At 39.3% G+C, this 21,618-nt stretch overlaps 2 protein-coding genes across 5 annotated transcripts in view; one reads left to right on the top strand and one right to left on the bottom strand.

The window, feature by feature from the left end:
* Positions 1–1,592: 1,592 nt before the first annotated feature.
* On the bottom strand, positions 1,593–11,778 carry mepcea (methylphosphate capping enzyme a). Of its 2 annotated transcripts, none has more exons than XM_004563975.5 (5): positions 11,649–11,778; positions 9,018–10,956; positions 6,216–6,434; positions 5,960–6,083; positions 1,593–5,853 (listed from the first exon to the last, which is right to left on the bottom strand). In XM_004563975.5, the coding sequence occupies exons 2-5, from the start codon at positions 10,842–10,844 to the stop codon at positions 5,819–5,821; spliced, it is 2,205 nt and encodes a 734-aa protein (XP_004564032.3). In that variant the 5' UTR covers positions 10,845–10,956; positions 11,649–11,778; the 3' UTR covers positions 1,593–5,818. The 2 variants fall into 2 exon arrangements, with proteins under 2 accessions (XP_004564032.3, XP_076745217.1); XM_076889102.1 differs by lacking the exon at positions 11,649–11,778 and adding an exon at positions 11,524–11,636.
* Positions 11,779–11,901: 123 nt separating this feature from the next.
* The window catches only part of LOC101484450 (serine/threonine-protein kinase PAK 3), a 49,664-nt gene continuing 39,947 nt past the window's right edge, over positions 11,902–21,618 (top strand). Inside the window, exon 1 of one of the 3 annotated variants that reach the window (XM_004563972.5) lies at positions 11,902–12,012. The gene's annotated coding sequence lies outside the window, so the exon portion shown is untranslated. Of the gene's footprint in view, positions 12,058–16,737; positions 16,930–21,618 lie in introns of those variants that run through there. The other 2 variants (XM_004563971.4, XM_076889104.1) reach the window with 2 other exon arrangements.

Below are 21,618 nucleotides of genomic sequence, written 5' to 3'. Positions count from 1 at the left end.
GCTGCTGTTGTTCAGCCGCTGGTTTCATCTTTCTGGTGCAAAGTGGGCCAAAAACAAACAAGAGAGACGGAGTCATGACAGAAAAGCCGATCAGCTGATCATTAATCAGTTTCATGATTGAAGTAGCAGCAGGAGAGGGAGGGAGAGAGAAGAGGCAGTGGCTCCATATATCGGTTGTTAAGCTTAACGGGAATGATTTACTAACATTCAGAGATGAACTTACACACTTGCTTTACTTCTCTCTGGGATAACTTTGTCGGAGATGAAATGCCGGGTTGGTAGCGAGGCTCCAAATGCTCAAACAGACCACCGACAAGTCTGGCGAGCCACAGCCGCTCTATCACGTGATGCATACTGCTCCTACTGCTAAGGTTATGAGCCGAGTTACGCCATGTCACAAGTTTTGTGAAGTGATTTCATGATATTTAATGGATCGGATTACATTTTTTATTTCTCTCTGATATCCGATCCAGTAATTTAGGCCAGTATCGGACTGATACCGATATGTAATATCGGATTGGTCCATCTCTAAAACTTACTGGTCGACAACAAATTTAATTGGATAAGCTGTATCATCAGACTGTTTGGAGGAAAGCCTGGTCTATTGTTGCTGACCCTGAACACCCTCTTGATTCTGACTTTGAATTAATGCCCTCGGGACAACAGCAAGGATTCCTCTAACTAACAAAAAAAGTGGTCAAAGGTGTTTTTATTCTTGTTGTATCAACGTTTTATGTGTGGGTATGTATGAATGTGTGTTGATGTGAAGTGATTTGATTGATTTGTTTATGGCTTGGCAGACCAAAGGCAATTTTCAATGAATGTAAATAATAAAGTTATTCTATTCCTAGTTTAACATGTTAACTGAGGCCTGTAGAGTCCTAGATGTAGCTCTTGGATTTTATGCAGTTTTCTCTGAGGATTTACAGTCTAACTTTAGGATGAATTTGCTGGGATTTTCACAGCAAACAACAGCAGTGTGTTAACACACACACACACACACACACACACACACCTAAAGATCAAGGCCAGTAAACCAATAACGTGTGTTATTATAGAGGTGCTCACACTTCCTGATGATCAATTAATCAAGTGCATCTGATTAGTAACTCCTGGGTATGAGTTTCACTCTTCTTCTTTTCCCCCCTTTTCAGTCTTATTGGAAACAGTAAAAGCTTTGACCGTTTGTGTTTATGACTGTTATTTACTTCTCCAGTTACTCAAATACCATGGTGAATATTAGTTGATTGTTTGGGAATGTATTTGATATCACAGCTATCATGACACTATTATTCTTGTGGTTATATAGCTCCAACATACTGGTAAATAACTTTTCTAGTGAATCTAATAACTTTGATCTGGTAGAAAGTGCACAACTTCCCTTTAACATGTTACTTTCTTCAATGCCACTACGCCTTTAGAAAGGCTGTGAAGGCTGTTTCAGTGTAAGAAACCTTATGGGTAGACCACAACCAGTGTGAAAGTTTTGATGTTTAATCAAAGAAACCTTTGTAAAAAAAAGTAAACAGATGTGGAAAAAAAAAAACCCTCTCCATATTTAATACCTCATAAGCAAATACTGAACCAACAAATCTGGAACAAAGTTTAATCAGTTAAAATGTTAAACACAGAAACATTCAGATATAGCTTGTTGTTCAGAGGCATGAAATGTAAAACATTCCCTGACAGAGGGGGTTATACTGATCAGTTTTTCCAGAAAACTGATTCTATGAAGGTACATGTAAAACATCAACTGCAAAAAAATGTACTAAACTACTTTCATTACCATGTTTCATATCAGTGCAAATTCAACATTTAGGTGAATTTTAGTGCCATGAAAAAAAAAATTCATTCCCCTTGAGGTAATACAATGTTGCAGTCAAAAATTATGCTTTGGCTATATATCAACTTTTACCTAGAATCTAACCTAGTGTATTTAGTTTTTGATTACACGCTGTAACTCCTAATAAATTAAAAAGCAATAATTTACAGCTGGGTCAGAGATTTTTTAAATTTGTTGCTAATTTAAATTAATGAATTGCTCAAATCTTACAATGCTCAGATACATATGATGTAGACATTAATTAGCACCACAATTTTACTGCAGTTACAGCAAAAGACAGTGTAAGCATAGTGTTTGTTGCATCCACAAGTGGGTTTTGCAGAGGACGATTAATAGATCATCTGTAATAATGCATCTCACAAAACCAAGAACACATGTCAAGTTCACACATATGTCACTCATTGGGTTAAATGTGCATTAAAAAAAAAAAAAAAAGACTTTAATTCAGTTTCACTTGTTTTTACTTTTTAAAGATCCTATTAAATTTATTATTAAACTATTCTGGTTTTCTTTGCTTTAATACAGTGAAGATTTAATAAAGTATTCCAATTAAGAGGATTTTCTTTTGCCCACTAGAACAAAGCAAAAGGCAGTCTTTGTTTACTACTATAACCTGAATAAGAGATCTGAGCACTATAAGTTTTAAGCTAGTAAAACTGAACTTCTCTTATTCCGGATTTTTGGTATGATTTAATGTCATTAACCAACCAGAAGAAGGAATTAATACAAATTGTGCAAAACCTCAAGGGGATTCTGAAATTTTATACAGCACTGTATATGACAACATGTAACTTCATACTTCCAGCAAAGACATGCTCTCACTTGGATGCCTGGATGTACAAGTCAGGCATACTGGGTTAAAATCTGTAAGACACCACTGCTAAGACGGTAAGGTGCAATATTAAAACATAGGTGGCAAAGCACAACCTAGGCGTATAACAATTTGTTGTTCTACTAAAATGCTGATTGCCAGAAGGAAAACAGCTGTTGATAATGCATAAAGCAAAATGCCCTTGAAAGTACAGCAGTGGGCCTGAGAGTCCGATTGTCTTAGCACAGGAGAAAGGTGTGATCTGGTGTTCTGTCTGATATGCCAACTGAGCTTGAGGCTAAATTGTGCAGAAATTCACAATGTATTCTGCTTGCTCAATTTATACTTTGACAACTTTTTCTGGAGAATTTGTTGGGAGAAAGAAAAATAGTAAACTTTCTATTATGAAGAACCTTAAACGTCTACAACATGGCAAATGAAGTGAAATGAGAGAGTGCACCGACAAACGATCTTTCAAACAATTTATAAAAAAAGAAAAAAAAAAAAGAAAAAACAAACAAACAAACAACTTGCCTAACAATAAATGTGCCTGCCAGGGCAGAACAATGCAAAATAAAAATTTGAACTTTGCAACGTACATACTTTTTTGTAGATACAAAGCTACCGGTCTTTTTTTTTCCCCCAGACAAAAAAAAAAAAAAAGGACTGTGACTCACTTGTAAATTGGCAGCAAACATTATAAAAGAACAAAAGAAAACCATAAAACACTGTATAAACGACTCAGGCCATTATGAACAAAATCTGCAAACTTATTTACATTGATCACTTAAAACAGAAACATATCGTCCATCATCGCCTGCACTATCGCACCCGTAACGGAACCAGCCACATGAAAGGAAGATTTTCTGTGCCAGCCTCTTCCAACGAAAGGTTGCAGATGGGTGGGCTCAGTGGAAACCAATTAAAAAAGCAAACACAAGGAATACCTGTACCTCCAGTGTTTCTCACACCTAGTTATTACTTGGGCAGGTCAATGAAGTATATTTGAGGACTCTTTTTAGCTATTATTGTTTTTTTCCCCACTCAAGAGATCACCAGCTTTTAATACTCAGATTACAAATTAATCGTCAACAGTCTAATTTTAAAAGCCAAGTTACAAGTAAACTAGCTAGCCACTGCCTTCTTGTATTTCCCTTCCACCTGACTTGATAGCCAAGTCTCTGTTTTAATGTCCTTTCATATCATTCAGCTGCTTGATCCTCTCAGGCTCCATCAACACTGTCTAGGTGGGGATGAGGAAAGTAGTCACTGTTGTCCAGATATCCACTGCAAGCTAGCAAGGACCAGTGGCGGTCAAAGGCTCATTTATAAGACAATGAATTCACTGGAGATGGTCTGCTATTTATTTGTCCGGAGATGCTTGGTCAGTTAAAATATTTACTGAGAAGCACATTGACAAAATGTGTGTAGCTTCTTTTGAACGCTGCCACCCGACACCCATCCCCAACACCATCACAAACAGAACCCAGATCTCTGGGAAACACTGAACAGGCCTTATTGGTCAAAGATTAAAAGCAGTGAGGGTGTGATCTGCCCCAACAGAATGACAGGAAAAAAATAAAATAAAATAAATAAAATACAGAAAAAATGGAAGTTTGTCAAAACAAAAAGCATAGTCATACTGAAATTTGGTTTAAAAAAAAATACAACAAAATAAAAACAATATTAAAGCAACAATTCATTTTCCAGTATTTTTTGTTTATGCTTACATGTATAGAATAACTAGAAATCAACACGGGGCTCAAGGGACTACTGGATGAGCATGAGAACAGACCCACAAAATAGAATGTCTCTGATTTATACAGGACTGATGACACCACAGGGCCTCAAATCGCCTTTGCCTCAATTTTACGCTCAGTTGTATCAGTCAGCACCTCATGAAGGACACTGGAGACAGCAGATAAGGTATGGCTATGGCTTAACTGTTTAAGAAAAAATATAAGAAAAAAAAGATGGCTGCCTGCTACAGATCTACTTAAAATAGTCCTTGTGGGCTGAATAATAACATGGATGTCCCACCATCTCAGTTCAAATTTAACTGGATGCTATTTTGGCTGTTTAGCAAACCTTTCCCCACTGTGCCTCATTATATTTCTATTTATTCAGACACCCCACTTTCCACTTGTTAAGGTCTTTGTGTGATGTAGGTGCTTTTTCTGACGTCGTATTCAAAACATGAAGAAATTTTGAGCACTATTTAACATGTATGAAAGAGAATTCAGCAAAATTTAGCTAATTAAAAAAACAAGGCAAAGAACACGGTGCGCATTAGGTTTGGAAGATGGGACAAACACATAGGCCATTAGTGTTAAACTGTCTCAGTGACTGACCGTGTGTAACTGTTTTAATCATCACAAACAAATGTGCGCTTATATGGTTGCCGCAAGAGCATTCAAGGGTTTAAACATATATTTAACAGGTAAGGCAGGATTTCTAAGTCTTCAGTAGTTACAGTGGGGGGGCTACATTCACAAGTATTGTGCGCAGTGTCTTGCACAGCATAAAACACTTTACTTTTCAAAAGATTTAATATCATCTCTTCAATGGCATTGTATGCATTATAGTGCAGCTTTGCTTACGCGACATACAGTTGATGAATATAACATCTATCACCTGTTAAAAATGGTGATTGCGACCAATTGGATAAGACTTCCCATCGTCCAATCCTAATATGTAAAAGATATAGAAATATGGTGGCACAGAATAACTTCCTGAAAGTAAAGATATGGCCCAAGATATTCCAACCCAAGTTATGGCCATGGATCAAACTGGGGGCATCAATACCACTAGATGGACCACCATGGAAATCTGAGCAGATGAACACCTCTTCCACACTCAGGCCAAACTAGGAGTTTTGTTCCAGGTTACCCATGGAGTCCTATCAGAGTTTACTCCACACTTTTAATATTTTCTAGTCACAGAGGACTTTAACATCTTTCTCTTTGACAGTCTGCATCCTTAAAAAAAATGTCATTCCACTTTTGGTCCCATTTTCCTTTCTGTTATTCATCTTCAGCATCAAACGCCGGAGTAACGGTTTCAAGGTTTCAGATTGTTCCTTGTAGTCCAGTGTAGATGGCTGGCTTGAATGTATGATGGTGGTTTAGGCTACTCACATTCAATGATGTTCAAGGCAGGCGCAGTCATTTGTGAAATACATAGATTGGCCTCTGAAAACCTGTCAGGATGATAGATAAATAAATAAAGATGAACATGGCAGCAAACTACAATGCTGGATACAATCCTGAGAATATATCTGCTTTGACAAATCATTGTGTAGTTACCTCTTACTGAACACTTGGGGGGCCCAATGTATTCAAAACTGGTGAAGCCCACTTCAGTTGTAAGATATGACGAAAACAGGTCAGGTTTGAGACGGATGCTGTGATAATTCCTGCTAATATTATCCTGTCAGGCAAGGGGAAAAAAGGGAACATTTGTTATATTTCAGCCAATCAACCAGGTTTTTTAAATGACCGATTTATATTCAGACAGTCTTCCAGCAATACAAACGTCAACCATGTCATCTCAGGTTCTTACAGTTAGCTTCTTTCTCCTCACGTAGGACTCCCAGGGCTGTGGCTCCAGGATGAAAAGGCCCCCATGACGGAGATGTCTGTAGACCCTCTTAAAGAGCCGCTTGAGGCCACTGTCCCCCCAGTTCAGGTGGACCCATTTAGTGACGCTCAAACACAGAATCACATCATATTCTGGTCGCTGTGTCAAAAGAAGATTATCGCTCTCCAGTACATAATTAGCCTAAAGGAGAGAAGAGATGAGGTGAGAAAAATAGGCCCTTCTTGTGCAATTCAATTTCATGGATCCAATACAGACTTCTTTTGAAGCTGGTCACTGCTGAGAAATTGGAAACTGATTAACCTCCCAAACTAGAATCTCAATCTCACATTTCTACCTGTTGAGTTTTGGTCAAAAATCAAAAACTGTATATAAAAGATGGAAACAGCCGTCATGACATCATTCATTTATAAAGTCCTGATCTGGGGTTTCGAACATGGCTATTTGGTCAGTGCTATCTTTGATATTTTACTTATTTATTTATTTTAGATCAGTAGCCCTGAAAAAGCAGTAGATCTGACTGAGGAAATGGGGAACAGCATTATGGGAATAGTCACTATTTTGAACACTGATAATATATATATGTATTTTCCTGTGACCCTTTGTGGGTCACAGAAAAGCCAAAATCTACAGTGTTTAGTACACTGTTAATGCCGTAAAATAAACCCACTGCCCACATTTGAGAACATTCTTTAAAAATAAATAAATAAATAAATTCTCTCAAAGATGAAGCTTAGTTTTTAATATTTAAATGTTCCGATTAGTAACTAAGAAAAATTCATCAAAATCTCAGAAGGGTACTGCCCTAAAATATATTTCCATTCATTTTACCAGTGTCTGGTATAAAGCAATGCACCTCCACTGGCAGAAAGTAGTAGTAGTGCTAATCTTCAACCAGCATTAAAAGATAAAAGTAGAAGAACACATTAATAACCTGACATCCTGATAAAACTGATAAAATCTTTTTACATTGTCAGCCACATGCACCCCACTTTGATTTTAAGTGGGCTGGACTAGTAACACTCCCTCCTACTGGTAATGTAAAGACATTTAAAATCCCAGCGATATCTTAATATAAGAAAAAGAAACACACTTTTAACAACACATCTCAGTTTTTCTACACAATAAGAAGAAACATTGCTGTAGTAAATTAAAGAAATCTGTTAGCATGAATAAATAAATGTAAAATTACAGAAAAAAAAAAGTTCTGATAGCTCACTGCTCAGACTGTCCTGCAATTACAACACCTTTTCTGCCTTTTTTATTTTTTTTAATTGTTAATCTACAACTTCATTATTTTGGTGTGCTATCAATATCCAATTCCACTATCACAGAAGAGGCAGTTATCAATTTCCTTTGGAAACTATGTATTTTTCCCCTTTTCCATTCAACAAATACATATAAAAGGACTGCAGAGTGCAAAAGCAAGTGTGGCTTAAACACAGTTGATTTCAGACACTTTAATGGAACCTATAATATTTATTATATCACAATATTAAATTGCTCTTTGCCGTTTTTACCTATTAGTTCAAAATCACCAGTTACCTAAAACTCAGGGAGCCTATAGTTTGACTGACACACACACACACACACACACACACACACACACACACACACACACACACACACACACACACACACACCAAAGTAATAATGCAGGGTTAACATATAACAAAAAATATATAAAATGGTTTTTCTTGATTTTTACTACTTTCAACACTGTAGAGACATACTGAGGTCATCAGATATATGAAGCAAAATATATGGAATTATGTAGCAAAGAAAAAAAAAGATAAATTCCTCAAATTCCTCAAAGTAGCCTCCCTTTGCTTTGTTGACAGCACTGCAAACCCTTGGCCTTCTCTCAGTGAGCTTCATGATGTAGTTACGTGAAATGGTTTTCACTTCACAGGTGTGCCTTGTCAGGATTACTTGTGGAATTTCGTTCCTTCTTAATGGGGTTGGGACCATCATTGGGGTTGTGCACTAGCTTCATGAAGCTCATCGAGGGAATTCCAAGAGTGTGCAAAGCAGTAATCAAATCAAAGTGTGGCTATTTTGAAGAATCTAAAACATAAAACATGTTTTGAGTTATTTCACATTATTTGTTTACAACATTTACAACATCCATACGAGTTAATTTATAGTTTTGATGGCTTCAGTTAGAATCCGCAAAGTAAAGAGTCATGAAAATAAAGCAAAACCATTAAATGAGAAGGTGTGTCCAAACTTTTAACTCGTAGTGTACATTGTTTTTGTTTGGTTTTTTTTTTATTTTTATTTCCTCCTAGTTAGTTCATTTACTCTGTTTTTTGGGAAGCATTTTACAACGCTGGTTTTGATAAGTGTTATGCAAATAAATTTTACAACCAATTACTGTATGGATTCATCATAATACCTTTTAATATTTAGCCACGGCTCAACTAATGTGACAATAATAAAATGCAAAGGTCAGTTTTTTTTTTTAGATATAATATATATATATAACTGTTTTATAGTGGGGAAGAAAAACAAAAATTCACAGTGAGAGGAAGTGTGTGCACAACTTGCATCAAGTTCTCTTGAGAGGCTGGTCAGTTCTCATAATGCACACACCTTTTTGTGCATTTTTACATTTTATTCAGTTACCCTAACATTACGTTATAAAGCAGGACACAGTGTCTAATTTTTTTGAATTTGCCATCTAGGCTTAAAATATGCAGCAACACAGAAATCTGAGCCATATTCCCAAAAGGGAAAAAATAAATTAAAAAAATCCTCTCTTACCTTGATGAAGGACACATTTGAAGGGAACTCCCCAGGCTGCACCGTGGATGTTTGTGTTAGCGGGGGTGCAGCAATGGGACCCCTGGAGATCCGTAGGGATACAGGAAAAGAGCAGCTCTCAGAGTGATCAGCGGGGGGTGAATCACAGTCTTCTTGCTCCATTTCCTCTGTTTTGCTGCCCTGCCTCTGGGTCTCCATCTCATCCGTGTGACACGACTCATTGTCATTTCCATCATCTGCAGGGCCACTTTCTGCTTTCACTGGTTTCCCATTTTCGTCCCTGCTCTCGACTTCGTTGTGCTCTTTTTCTGTGCCTGTGTGACTCGCGTTTCCATTTGTCTCCTCCTGTTTACTAGTCTTTTTGCCCTGCATTGCTCGCCTGGCCTCTTGGGTCTGCAGCTCAGACAGATAATGTCTTATGTTTTTACGAGCTGCATGTATCAGACCACTGTCAATGTCAAGGCCCAATATGCGGGCGGGTCTTAGCATTTTGGCGATATAGAGCGTTACATGGCCTGAGTTGCACCCCAAATCCAGTACTTCTTTACCTCTAAACCACTCGGGACGAAGCAAACGTAAACGAGGGTCTTCACTGCAGCCCGGGTTGCGGTATCCATAATACTTGTTGTAATTCCCATACTGGAACTTCTTCTGCTGTTCCTTTGTATGAGAGTGGGGCTGCTGGTGCTGGCGTATTCCAGGGCCTATTTTGGAACCAGATTTTGGTGTGTGAAAGGAATTTCTTGCTCCCCCTGCACCAAAATGCCTGTCTCCAGGTCCCGACTTGCCAATCGGAGTAGAATGGGTGACAGGGGGCTCCATTTTGCCCGAGTTGCGCCTTCGCTTGCGTCTACTTGTGTGCTGGTATGGTGCCCCTGAAGTGGAATCCTCCATGGATGCAGGTGGCATTTCCTCCTTGCAGCTTGCTGAGCTGCAATCTGTGTGCTCGTGGGACTCTGCCATGACACTAGAAACACTACCGGATTCGTTGTTGGATTCTAGTGCAGAACATGAGGCTAAGGTACCTTGAAGAGGTACAGAAGGACCTGTTTTAACTTCACTTTTTCCTGATTCTGAGAGGTTCATTTGTGTGGCTGAAATCCCAATACCGCCACCACTCCCACCTCCACCACCTCCTCCTCCCCCATGGTGCCTGTTGCGGTGTCTCTTCCTTCCTCCACTCTTGAAGGGAGAAGCCAAAAAGCTGCTGTCAGCTATCCCACTGTTCAGGTTCAGTGGATCTGTGATGTCCCTGGGGATGAGTATCTCCACAGGGTCTCGACTTTTTGCTGGCAGCGGAGAGGATTTGGGAGTCTCTGCATTCAGCGCCTTGTTGACCTCCTCATCCAGCAGGCTGTTGAGATTCAGTGGGTCAAAAATGTTCCCACCCAAGAGGAAGTTGGTGGGCAGGACAGAATCGCTCTCAGAGTTGGCCCTTCGTCTCCGTTTGCCAGATGAAGGATGCTTGAAACTAGAATTTGCAGTGTAGCGCCGCTTTGTTAGCTTCGTTTGTTGTTGCTGCTGCTGTTGTTGTTGTTGTTGTTTGGAATGATGAAAGCTATTTCTGCGATTGATGCTATTCTCGTTCCCTCTGGCTCTCTGTCCAGCATTGTCTGCGAGGGTGAGCGCATCAGTTGTGCTGGTGTGTTTTGGCGAGGCAGCAGTGCCCAGAAGAGGGCAAGCAGCTGCAAAGTCAGGGGTAGCTGCAGTTCCCTCCATCATCACAGACACACCACCGTAACCTCCAGGACAATCCGTGAGCTGCAGAGATGACGTCGAGCTAGGCTGTGGACTGCCCATTTTTGCAGTATCTTCATCAACAGACATCTCTTTTGATTTTCAGAGCTGATGAAGACATAGAAAGTTTTTTGTTGTTGTTGTTTTGTTTTGGGGTTTTTTTGGGGGGGGGGGGGGGGGGGGGGGGGGTAATTTTCTGAACCTGAGAAACAAAAGAGACAGAGAAGTTACAGGAAGGAAAACTCATGTCATAAACTTAACATTCTTTTAGATATGGTGAACAAAATTGCTTTAAACATGATGCCTCCTTATTGTTGTCATTACACACACACACACACACCTGTTAAGTAAAGTAACATAAGTTGGCTAATATTACAACAAAAATATGCTCAAGCCATCCTGGGATGTCCAGGCACTTGCACATCCAAGGGCCCCTGTATCTGTATTTATACCTATGTGGTGGGAGTTAAAAAAATAACCCTTTACATTCCACTGTGATTTCCTAATAACGATACACAAAATTCATCTTTTTAGATACAGAGAATCTCTTGGCTCACACCCTTATCACATCTGTAATGTGGTATCTGAAGCGTGTCTACACAGGGGTTGCTGACCTGAAAAGTTTAGGAGTCCCCGTCTAGCACTGTTACCCAGTTAGCAAGCTAGCTCTTAGCTTCTCTATCGCGGGCCAAGAAGATTGAAACGTCGAGTAAACGTTACGGTCTACTCCGGCCAGAAAGCGCTACCAGACAAACACCAAAGTACCCACCTCGATATGCTGCTGCCCGAACCCCACTAAAATCGTGAGTCACACTCACGAAAGTGATACCATTTAACAGATGGCCACGCGTAGTCAACAGGGTAGCAACCACCATCAAAATATAACAGTCTCACCTCGCAGCTCGCGACTCTCCCCGCCTCCGGCCGGACTGTCACTACCCCGCACTCTCTCCGCTTGAGCTAACGTTAGCGCAGCTAGCACAAGTGTCCCTACAGCGACACAACAGTGCTAAGCTACGCAAACAAGCGAGCAGGCACGGCACGGGTATCCTGCACTAGCCTGTAGGCAGCAAAGGCTCCGGTGGCCACGAAACTGTCTCATCGACTTCTTCAGTCAACTCCTAGTGGGCCAGTGTGAGGCAGGTTGGTGAATAAATTATTCCATTCGCTGACAGAGGCGGCATGGCGGCGCATCCGGGCTCCGAGCTGTAGCCCAAGATGACTGGGGCGGAGATCTCTGACTGGTGGCTGCGAGGCGGTGAGGAGAACTCTCTACGATATTATAATGAGCCTCCTACTGCAGGTAACATTAGAGCTGATGATAGTTTTGTTATTGATTGATTAGCAGCTTAAATTTAATTCATTTATTAGACAATATATAAAAGGGAACAACTTAACAAAACAGGAGGGCTGAGGGACACTCAAAAGTGAACATAGAGCTTTCCCGCCTTGGTTTACTACCCTGACTATCAATTCAGCTAGTTGAGATTAGTTTCTTTGTTGCTACTCGATTATTCGACTAATTTGTATAGTCCTAAAGTCAGACTTTAATGCATACACCCTTACAGCCCTAGTAGACTAATATTAAAGTAGGCCTTAATGGTAACCTGAGTACTGCATAGCCTGCACATTAGGGTTTTATAAAGTTTTGTAAAGCAGCAACCTCACAGTTTCCTTTTGTATGTCCTTTCCTAACTGATGTGCTCAATGCACTTTTGCAAATGCACGTTTCTGATTATGCATGTCAGGGGTATCACACATGAGGACTGTGGGCCAGAATCAGTCGGCAAAAGCAGCCCACTGGATGGAAAATGTGAAGGAGGACATAAACTATTTATATTTAACTGAATTTTAACAACTTCTACAGCGTCTCCTTCCCACATGGCCATTTATGCTACAACAAAGTAAACAATACACAAACAATTAAAAAAAATAAGGTTCCAGTTTTTCGCTATCTACTGTAGAAATGTATGATTTTTTTTTTATAGTGGGTTAATAGTATAAATAAAAGGCATCCAAAACATTGACAAAAATGTTTTTGTTTCAACATTTTAGTTTGTGCAATTTTTCTCTCATTTTACGCACTTATTTCTTACAATTTAAGCCTTAATCAGAAAAACTGCAATGTATTGTTGAAACTGCCCTTTTTCCCCCTAGTATTAAAATATTTCAAACATTAAGTATGTAGTGGAACTTTTTATACAGTGACAGAAAGGGGAGTTTCACTGGTTCAGCTCATTTAAGATCAAAGTGTGCTCTACTTAGCACCAATATTCACTAATATTCAAGAAGCAGTAGCCAAACAATCCCTGTAGTTATAATCCCTAAACATCACACGCACACATTTGTACCCTTTTTAGTACAGAGTAGCCTATGTAACATGAAGGTATATAGTGTGATGAGAGCTCACACTATATATGCAGGCATAATCACACCCATTGTAGGTACATGCATACCTTCATAGGGTGTGAACTTATTTTTGCTTTTAGTTTTGAAACTGGATGTCTCTGTCCCACTACAGCCTTTGCTTAACTGTCTGCATGATGTTAAAGACTGGTTAACACAGAAATTTCTCACACTAAATGAAAATACGACTGAAGTTATGGTATTTGGAACTCATGCCCCTTTGAACAAGTTAACTGACACCCTCGGTCCTCTTGCTTCTCATCTTTCTCACACTGTAAGGAATCTCGGAGTGTTTTTAGATAGCTCTTTTAAATTAGAGAAGCAAGTGTCCACAGTTGTGAAAACAAGTTTTTATCAGTTATGTGAAATTGCCAAAGCTAAGCTTTATCTTCCTCCAAGAGACCTAGAAACACTTATTCATGCCTTCATCACCTCTAGACTGGACTACTGCAATTCTCTCTATTTGGGTCTTCAACACTCATCTCTCCATCGCTTGCAGTTCGTCCAAAATGCTGCTGTGAGTCTTTTAACAGGTTTTAGAATGTATGAACACATCACTCCAGTTTTCGCAAATTTACAAGTATCGTATTGATTCTAAGATTCGTTTACTTTTAAAGTTTTAAATAATATGGCGCCTAGTTATTTAAACAAACCCCTCAACATGTATGACCCCAAAAGAGTGCTGAGATCATCTAACTAGATGCTTTTAGCACAACCGAGGTCTAGATTGAAGCATAGAGGAGATCGGGCCTTCGCAGTAGCAGCACCCAGACTCTGGATTAATCTGCCAGAGGATATTCGTACTTCAGAGTCTGTTCAGTCTTTTAAATCGCATCTTAAAACTTTTTTACTTTGGCTTTTAATTCGAGTTCAGTTTGAGTACCATCAGGCCTGTTTTATGTTTTTAATGTTAATTTGTTGTCTTCTCATTTATCTGTATTTGATTCAAAATTTATCTATATTTGTTTCCCTATTGCTTTCTCTTGTTCTTAACTGATTGTGAAGGACTTGGGTTAACTCTTTTGAATTTTGGTACTATAGCTTTGATTCTAACTTCAAAGTTAATTTAAGTGACACACTTTACAAGAAAGCCCTGTAAAGTGTGTCATAATTGCTATCTTGACCAGTGTTTAGAGCAGGGTTTTCAAACTCATTTTACATGTGAGGTCAAATATAGCGCATGTCAGTAAAAAGGCCCTTTCTGTCAGTGGAAATAAGTTTAGATGCACATTTCATTCCTGCCATATTTCAGTATATGAAAAAATGAAGTGCAATTTCAACAGCACATCTCAATTGTATTGCATGGTAGAGAAATGCCACTCTATTTAATTAAAGAAATTTGTCAACATGAACCTTTGGGGCTTAAATTGTAAAACATAAATGTGTAAAATTACAGAAAAAGTTCTGGCAGCTCATTGTCCAGACTTTTAATGGAGAAAGTTTTTTTTTAACCCACAAATAATAAAAAAAACAGACATTTCTATTGTGCGTTATCCATCCATTTTTTTCCACTTATCCGGGGCCAGGTCGCGAGGGCAGCAGCCCAAGCAGAGAAGGCCAGACCTCCCTCTCCCCAGCCACCTCCTCCAGCTTATCCGGGGAAACGCCAAGGCGTTCCCAGGCCAGCCGAGAGATATAATCTCTCCAGCGTGTCCTGGGTCTGCCCCGGGGCCTCCTCCTGGTGGGACATGCCCGTAAAACCTCGCCCAGAAGGCGCCTAGGGGGCATCCTTGTCAGATGCCCGAACCACCATAACTGGCTCCTTTTGATGTGGAGGAGCAGCGGCTCTACTCTGAGCCCCTCCCAAATGGCCGGACCTCTAACCCTATCTCTAAGGGAGAGGCCAGCCACCCTTCGGAGAAAACCCATTTCTGCCACTTGTATTCACGATCTCGTTCTTTTGGTCACTACCCACAGCTCGTGACCATAGGTGAGGGTAGGGGCGTAGATCGACCGGTAAATTGAGAGCTTCGCTTTTACACTCAGCTTCACCACAACAGACCTGTACAGCGTCCGCATCACTGCAGCCGCTGCACCAATCCGTCTGTCGATTGTGCGTTGTGTGGAAAGGAAAAAAAGAAACAAGCTTTTTTTTGTCATTTAATAATCTATTATCTTGATGTACTAAAGACTCAGGGGGAGGACATTAATCAGTCAGACAAGCTTTACATTTTTTGAAAGTAGACTTAAAAGTCCACAATGTATGCTCTTCTTCACATTTTTCAAAGATTTCTGATTCTGGGCCTTTTGTTCAACACCCCTGGTCTACACTGAGCCTTTTATAAACCTCTGCATCAGCTACAAATTGTGTGCAGTGTACAGGCAGCTTCTTTTCACTTCCATCACCTTTGAATTATAATTATCAAAATTTCAAGACACGGAAAACTTGATGTTTGGTGGTGACAAGGAAACATTTACTGAAAATGATAGATTTTCTGTAAATGTATAGCTTTGTCTGTCATTGAAACAGAAACATTAGAACTTAAACTTTAAATAATAATAATAATAATGGATTGCATTTATATAGTGCTTTTCTAGGCACCCAAAGTGCTTTACAATTCCACTATTCATTCACTCTCACATTCACACACTGGTGGAGGCAGCTACAGTTGTAGCCACAGCTGCCCTGGGGCAGACTGACATAAGCAAGGCTGCCATATCACGCCATCGGCCCCTCTGGCATAAAAAATAAGTGTGAACTGAACTAAACCTCATTGTGTTATGGCCGCTCAGACTGTCCTGTTAGTATAAATTAAAATATGAAGTTTATACTAACTCATAGAAAACGTCAGTGTACTTTGATGTTGTATGGATGGATCAAGTAAAAGGTATGAAAATACAATTAAAAGTTCAAAAAGCACTCCTTCACTTTTTATAAACTGAGTGGGCTGGATTGGAGTCTCCTTTGTTATCATTTTTAAGCAGGGGCAAGAGGTACTGGAATTTCCTGTATCTTGTTTTTAAAACCTTTTGGAAGATAACCTACTCTCTTAAAATAACAGTTAATGGTCCAACCCTAAAGTGAATCTCTCGACATGGCATGCTTTATATCCTGTATTTTTTTTTTTAGCTAGTTTTTTTTTCTATGATACAAATTAACTGTAAAGTAAGCTATGGTAAAATGAAGCCAAGACAAGTTGTAAAACATGTTTAATTTGACCTGGCCTGCTCAGTAAACTCCTTTTCCTTCCCCCGGCGATAAAGACTGATATATCATATTAATACCAATATTATTGTGCTTATTAATGTGCAATATATATTTGTGTAAGCTCATTATTTAGTGCAGTTTATTTACAAAATTAGTTATAAAGTTTCTCTAGGTGCAAAAATAGAACCCACCCAGTCCATCTTCATAATTTCTTTTAACAGCATATACTTCTGTCTCCTTGGCAGCTTGTTTCTGCCACTGAAAAAAAAAGTATTTAATGACAGCAAATTCCACGTTCTATTCCTTATTTTCTATATTTCCCAAGATGTTTCAGTTAGTATGTTGAAATTTTGAGATAATAAATTTTACTTATAGATTGCAGTTTATTTGTTTTATTTTTGTTTTTATTTTTTTCAGAGGTGGAAACCAGGATCCATAGTCTCCCAATCTTTTGTATTTTGTACCTTAGAATAAAAGATAAAGAGATGCTGTGCTGAGGGTGGTGCTATAGCATTTGGGATTTACTGAAGATGCTGTCCTCTAATTATCCAGAAGGGGGAGACAAAACATGATTTTGATACTATGCTGAGAGTACACCATGGACTGCAGATATTCACCTTGGTAGGATTTCTTTTATATAAGTGTTAAGTCTAATTGTTGAATGTTGCCATTGTGTTTCTTAAATTTGTACAGTCTTAGTTCAAGCAGTAGGATCAAAGCCATTCCTTTGATCCTGACCACCTCTCCAACCACTCTGTGCTGGGGGAGGTTTTATTGTAGATACATCCTATCTGAAAGATCTGTTTCTTTTGATGTAAACTTCCTGGGTTTACGACCCTTTGGTCAGCAGGAGGTCTGACACACACACACACACACACACACACACACACACACACACACACACTCTTACAGAAGTTCACACATATACATAAAATGCTTTGTCTTAGAACCAAGGGGGCGTGGCTTTGTTCTGACGTGTTTTGTGTGAACTGTCTCTCAATAAAAGGTAGCAGGAGGAGGTCAGATCTGGGGGTCATTTTTGTGGTGGACACAGACGAGGCCTCCCTTGCGCAAATAATCGATCGATCGACTGTCTTGTTTTCTTCATGATGAATAAATCTCTAGAATTAGCGGGGCTTGTGGAAACACAGACCCAACATAAGTTCTTCTTCTGGCTTAACATGTTGCAGTTACTGTTGTTGCTCTGCAGAAACATTGAATCCTAAATGTTACCTTTTAGCTTTTAGCAGATAAAGGAAGGCATTGCTTTTGAGAAGGTAGTTTTGTAGTCATGAGAAATTCTCAGATTGCGGTTGGTATGACTAATGAGTCTAAACAACAGAACGGCCTCATTCCAGCCACAGAGAGGCTCCGACACTGCTGCTGTGGCAACTTTAGTCTTCAGGTAAACGATGCCTCTAGTGAAATGTTGGAAGACGCTATTATCGCTCAAAAAAAAATCTGTAAAAGTTTGAATTTGTGAGATACATTATATTAAAACATTTTATTGACATTTAAACTTAGAATCGCAATATATTTGAAAATAATTGTGTTTTGATTATCTCACTGAAAATGTACAGTAATCTTTTTAATATCACAAATCTCTTTATTTAGGTGTTCTGGGAGGCTAATATAATAATAAACTAGAATGCTTCAATATAGTTAAGAAAACTTTTTTGATTTAAGCCGCACTAAATAGAAACAGGAGCCTAACGCTTGATGTTCTTTCCCTTAGAGTTGACAGTATCCTCTTATAATTGGGTTCCAAAGCAGTGCCTTAGAGTCTGCTGGGTAAATGAGTCACCCCCAGCCTCTAATCTTTATAGAAGTGGAAAACAGAAGAGAGGGTACCTGTTCCCCCGCCTCTGTCTTTCTCTTTTCTCATGCTAATGAGGGTGCGGTCCTCAATCCCGGGCACCATCTGTCCTTCCTCAGGGTCTGGGCCCCAGCACTCCAGACGTGTCCAATTGTTAGTGTGTGTCCAAGCAGAAAGTGGTGACTACACATGGTTCTTGTGGCCCAATAGGCTGTACATCAAGAACACGAGCCTTGATGCTTTGTGTTCAGGAACATCCACTGTTTGCTCTGCGTGTTCAGATTTTGTGTGTGATGTCATTGTAAGTAACCGTTGACCAAGGGATCACTGACAGGTCAGCATGCTATTGTAAGTGTCGCTGTCATAAGATATATTGGAGGTATTATGACTCATGTCTTGACTTAGCTAACAACTATAAATTTGATGCACAATTCATTCAATGTTGGCAGAGTGATGAGCACAGTTTTAATGATTCAAATTGAAATACGATTTTAGTTTTTGCTACATTTAAATTGTGCATTGCAAAAAAAAAAAAGTATAGGACCGCATGAACAATAAATAAAAACAAGGTACAGTATTGTGCCAAAGTACTGAGCCCTCTCTCTATATTTTGCAAGGAAAATGCAGAACACATGCAAACATGCATGGAGATACAGCACATAAGGCAAAAACAGAGTTTGCACTATTCTAACAAGCTTTACAGTAAATGTTTGTTATGAAAGTCTTTATTTGTAACTCTCTCAGGCAAGCTTTCTTGTCATTTCTTTAACCATGTATGCTTTTTATTGCATCGGCAGTGTGTTTGGAATGAATGTCATGCTGAAAATGAAGCTATTGGCAATCAAGTTGCACACCATGCCCATATACTGCAAGTTATTATCTAATAGCTCTTTGGTAGTTGTCTTGTTGGTGCAAAATGCTATTTTATGCCTGTCAAACTGCTCAACCTTTGACATTGTTCATTCAGTGTGTATTATTTGTCTTTGCAACAGGCTGCTGGTAACAAAGTACCTAAAGATGCCATTTAAAATTAGTTCTTTGCTACATTGCGTTGATTTAGGTGCATTTTTGGGTGTTTGTAAAGAAAGGTCAGGTAAGTGTGAACGGCTTCAATATTGTTTTACCTGTCCAAAGAAAAACTACTGAAAGCTTAGCTAAAAATATAAAGAATGAGGAATTGCTCAAGATTTTTGCACATAGCAGAATAATGACACAGAAAATGTATTTTCTTTCAAGTCGCTGTCCACCAAAATAGGATAACATATTCTGCAGTATATTCTTCATGCATTCAACCAAAGGAGGTGGATGCTGTGACCTCCTTGAGCTAATTAGTAAAGCTTTGGTGACATGCATCATCCCCACTGAGCTTAGATGAAATTGGGTGTCTGAGATGTGACAGATGGATGAATGAACTCAAGGACCAAACTGCCCTTTCTTAAGTCCATTATTGTAGTGGGAATAATAGAGTGACATATCAAAATGTCATTTGAAATTTTAGGAATAATAACCGGACATGATAACCTTTTGATTTAAATAAAACTAATTATTTTCTAGAGTCTAAAAGATTAAAGGATGGGTAAGTTGCAAAATATTCAAAAGTCAAATTAGGTAAATATTTTCAAAATTTTCTCCCTAAAACAGCACACTGTTGAACTTTAAAGTTAAAAGAAAAGTCTTTTGGGGGGCCTTCACATTCTCACGCAAGGAAAATTTGGAGGAACATGCCCTTTCGTCATAAATTCAGTAAAAAAAAAATTCTCATCTTGTCTTTCTATTAAGTATTATGCAGCTATAATGAGGTGTGCACAGTAACCCATCTAAGAATCCTCGTGAACTGACAAGCTAGCTTACCAGTAAACTGACACTACACTGACAAGCAGATTATGACTTTCCATTGGGCATGCCCTCCTCATTTTCAAAGCTACATGCTGCTGGCTGCATTGAGATTAGTTATTGAACTGTCCAAGCAAAGGGAAACAAGGCCGCTTCAGAGCGACTGCACACAATAAGCCAGCTGTCAGTGGGAGGGGCTTTTTTTCAGACCAGTGTTGTCATGGATAGTACTTTTGTGCTGCGTTGCCCTTTGAGAGTTGATAGGTGCGCGTATGCAAAGCTGCTATGCACTGATTAATATTGACAGAAGGCTTGATCGAGGACAGGCAAGTGGGCAGAGTTCAAGCGTGCAGCGGGGTTTATGCAACACAGAAATGTCAGTAAAGGTGACGTGAAATATGGACACCCTGTTTGCACACTCGTAGTTTGTGAATAACCATGAGGGGAGACAGCCTGCAGAGTGTGTATTTGTCCAAGAAAGTCTGATGCATATGGATAGGGAGGACTAGATCAGCCAGATCGCCCCAAAACAAGACAAGAGGACACAGTATGATCTGATAGACTGTGGTTACAGTGGCATTACAGCTGCCACGAAAAAATAGCTTGTTTCTAGACACACACGCGCATGCACACACACACTAACTGACTCCCAGAGGTCTTTCATTTGCCTCCTCACACCTGTTTTAAATTCAAAGGTGTGTCCCTGAGCCTCGTCTTGGCAGCATCAGAGCTGATGTCCTTGGTCAGTGTTTTGTTTGAGTGTGATTTCACAATGCTACACCGAATGATAAACCTGCACCTCTATGCTGCAATAACAGTGAAATAATGTACAAGAGTGGTTTAGTGTTATGATTTTTAAACCGTCGTTTACAGCCTTCCTTTGTTATAATTGGGTTACAAAGGGATCCAAACAGTGCAAGACTAATATGCATTTTCATAAGGTAATCTTGTGGCCTTTAGGCAGAATTTCTTTTTTCATTGTGTTTAAAAATGTGATGTAACACCATGCCATTTTAAATGAATTACACTGATGACTTATTATATCAGAATTTTAGTCATTTAAAAGTGTTTTTCTAAGCCCAAGCTTGTTACATACCACTGTAATACTGAACAGTCTGCAGCCTTGTTTTAAAGACTGAGACCCCAAATCCCCCCACACCTACCCACTCCACCAAAAGACCAGATTTCCCACACTGCATCTATCAGAGGCTGTAGTACCCTGAATGGTAAAAGTTAATGTGTTTAACAGCAGAATGAGACTGTGCTGAGTGCATACTATTTAACACTAACATCTATTTATTACCTTTTTTTTTTATCAGAACAAATGTATCAAATTGATTTTATAGCTGTTACATTACATTAAACACATCATAAGTGTTACTCTTCTCAGAGTAGCGCACACTACTCTACACAAAATATCAGAAAGACCAGCCTCCATTCACACCAGCGCCACACCACCCACATGGATAACAGTGTGGCACAGCCTACCATCCATGATCCAAAACACAGAGTAGCAGAATATATTCTCCCTTTCAGCCTTCGCATCATCTTTGAATAGACCAGTTGGGGGAGAAAAACGTAATAGAGTCTGCATTTAAAATCATTGCAAAACAGCTATGTTAAGTGCACAACATTAAACCGTGCTGTAATCTGTAATTACT

This window comes from Maylandia zebra, linkage group LG10 (genome assembly GCF_041146795.1).
Source record: "Maylandia zebra isolate NMK-2024a linkage group LG10, Mzebra_GT3a, whole genome shotgun sequence".
Classification (NCBI taxonomy): domain Eukaryota; kingdom Metazoa; phylum Chordata; class Actinopteri; order Cichliformes; family Cichlidae; genus Maylandia; species Maylandia zebra.
This window is presented reverse-complemented; position numbering and strand designations above follow the sequence as displayed.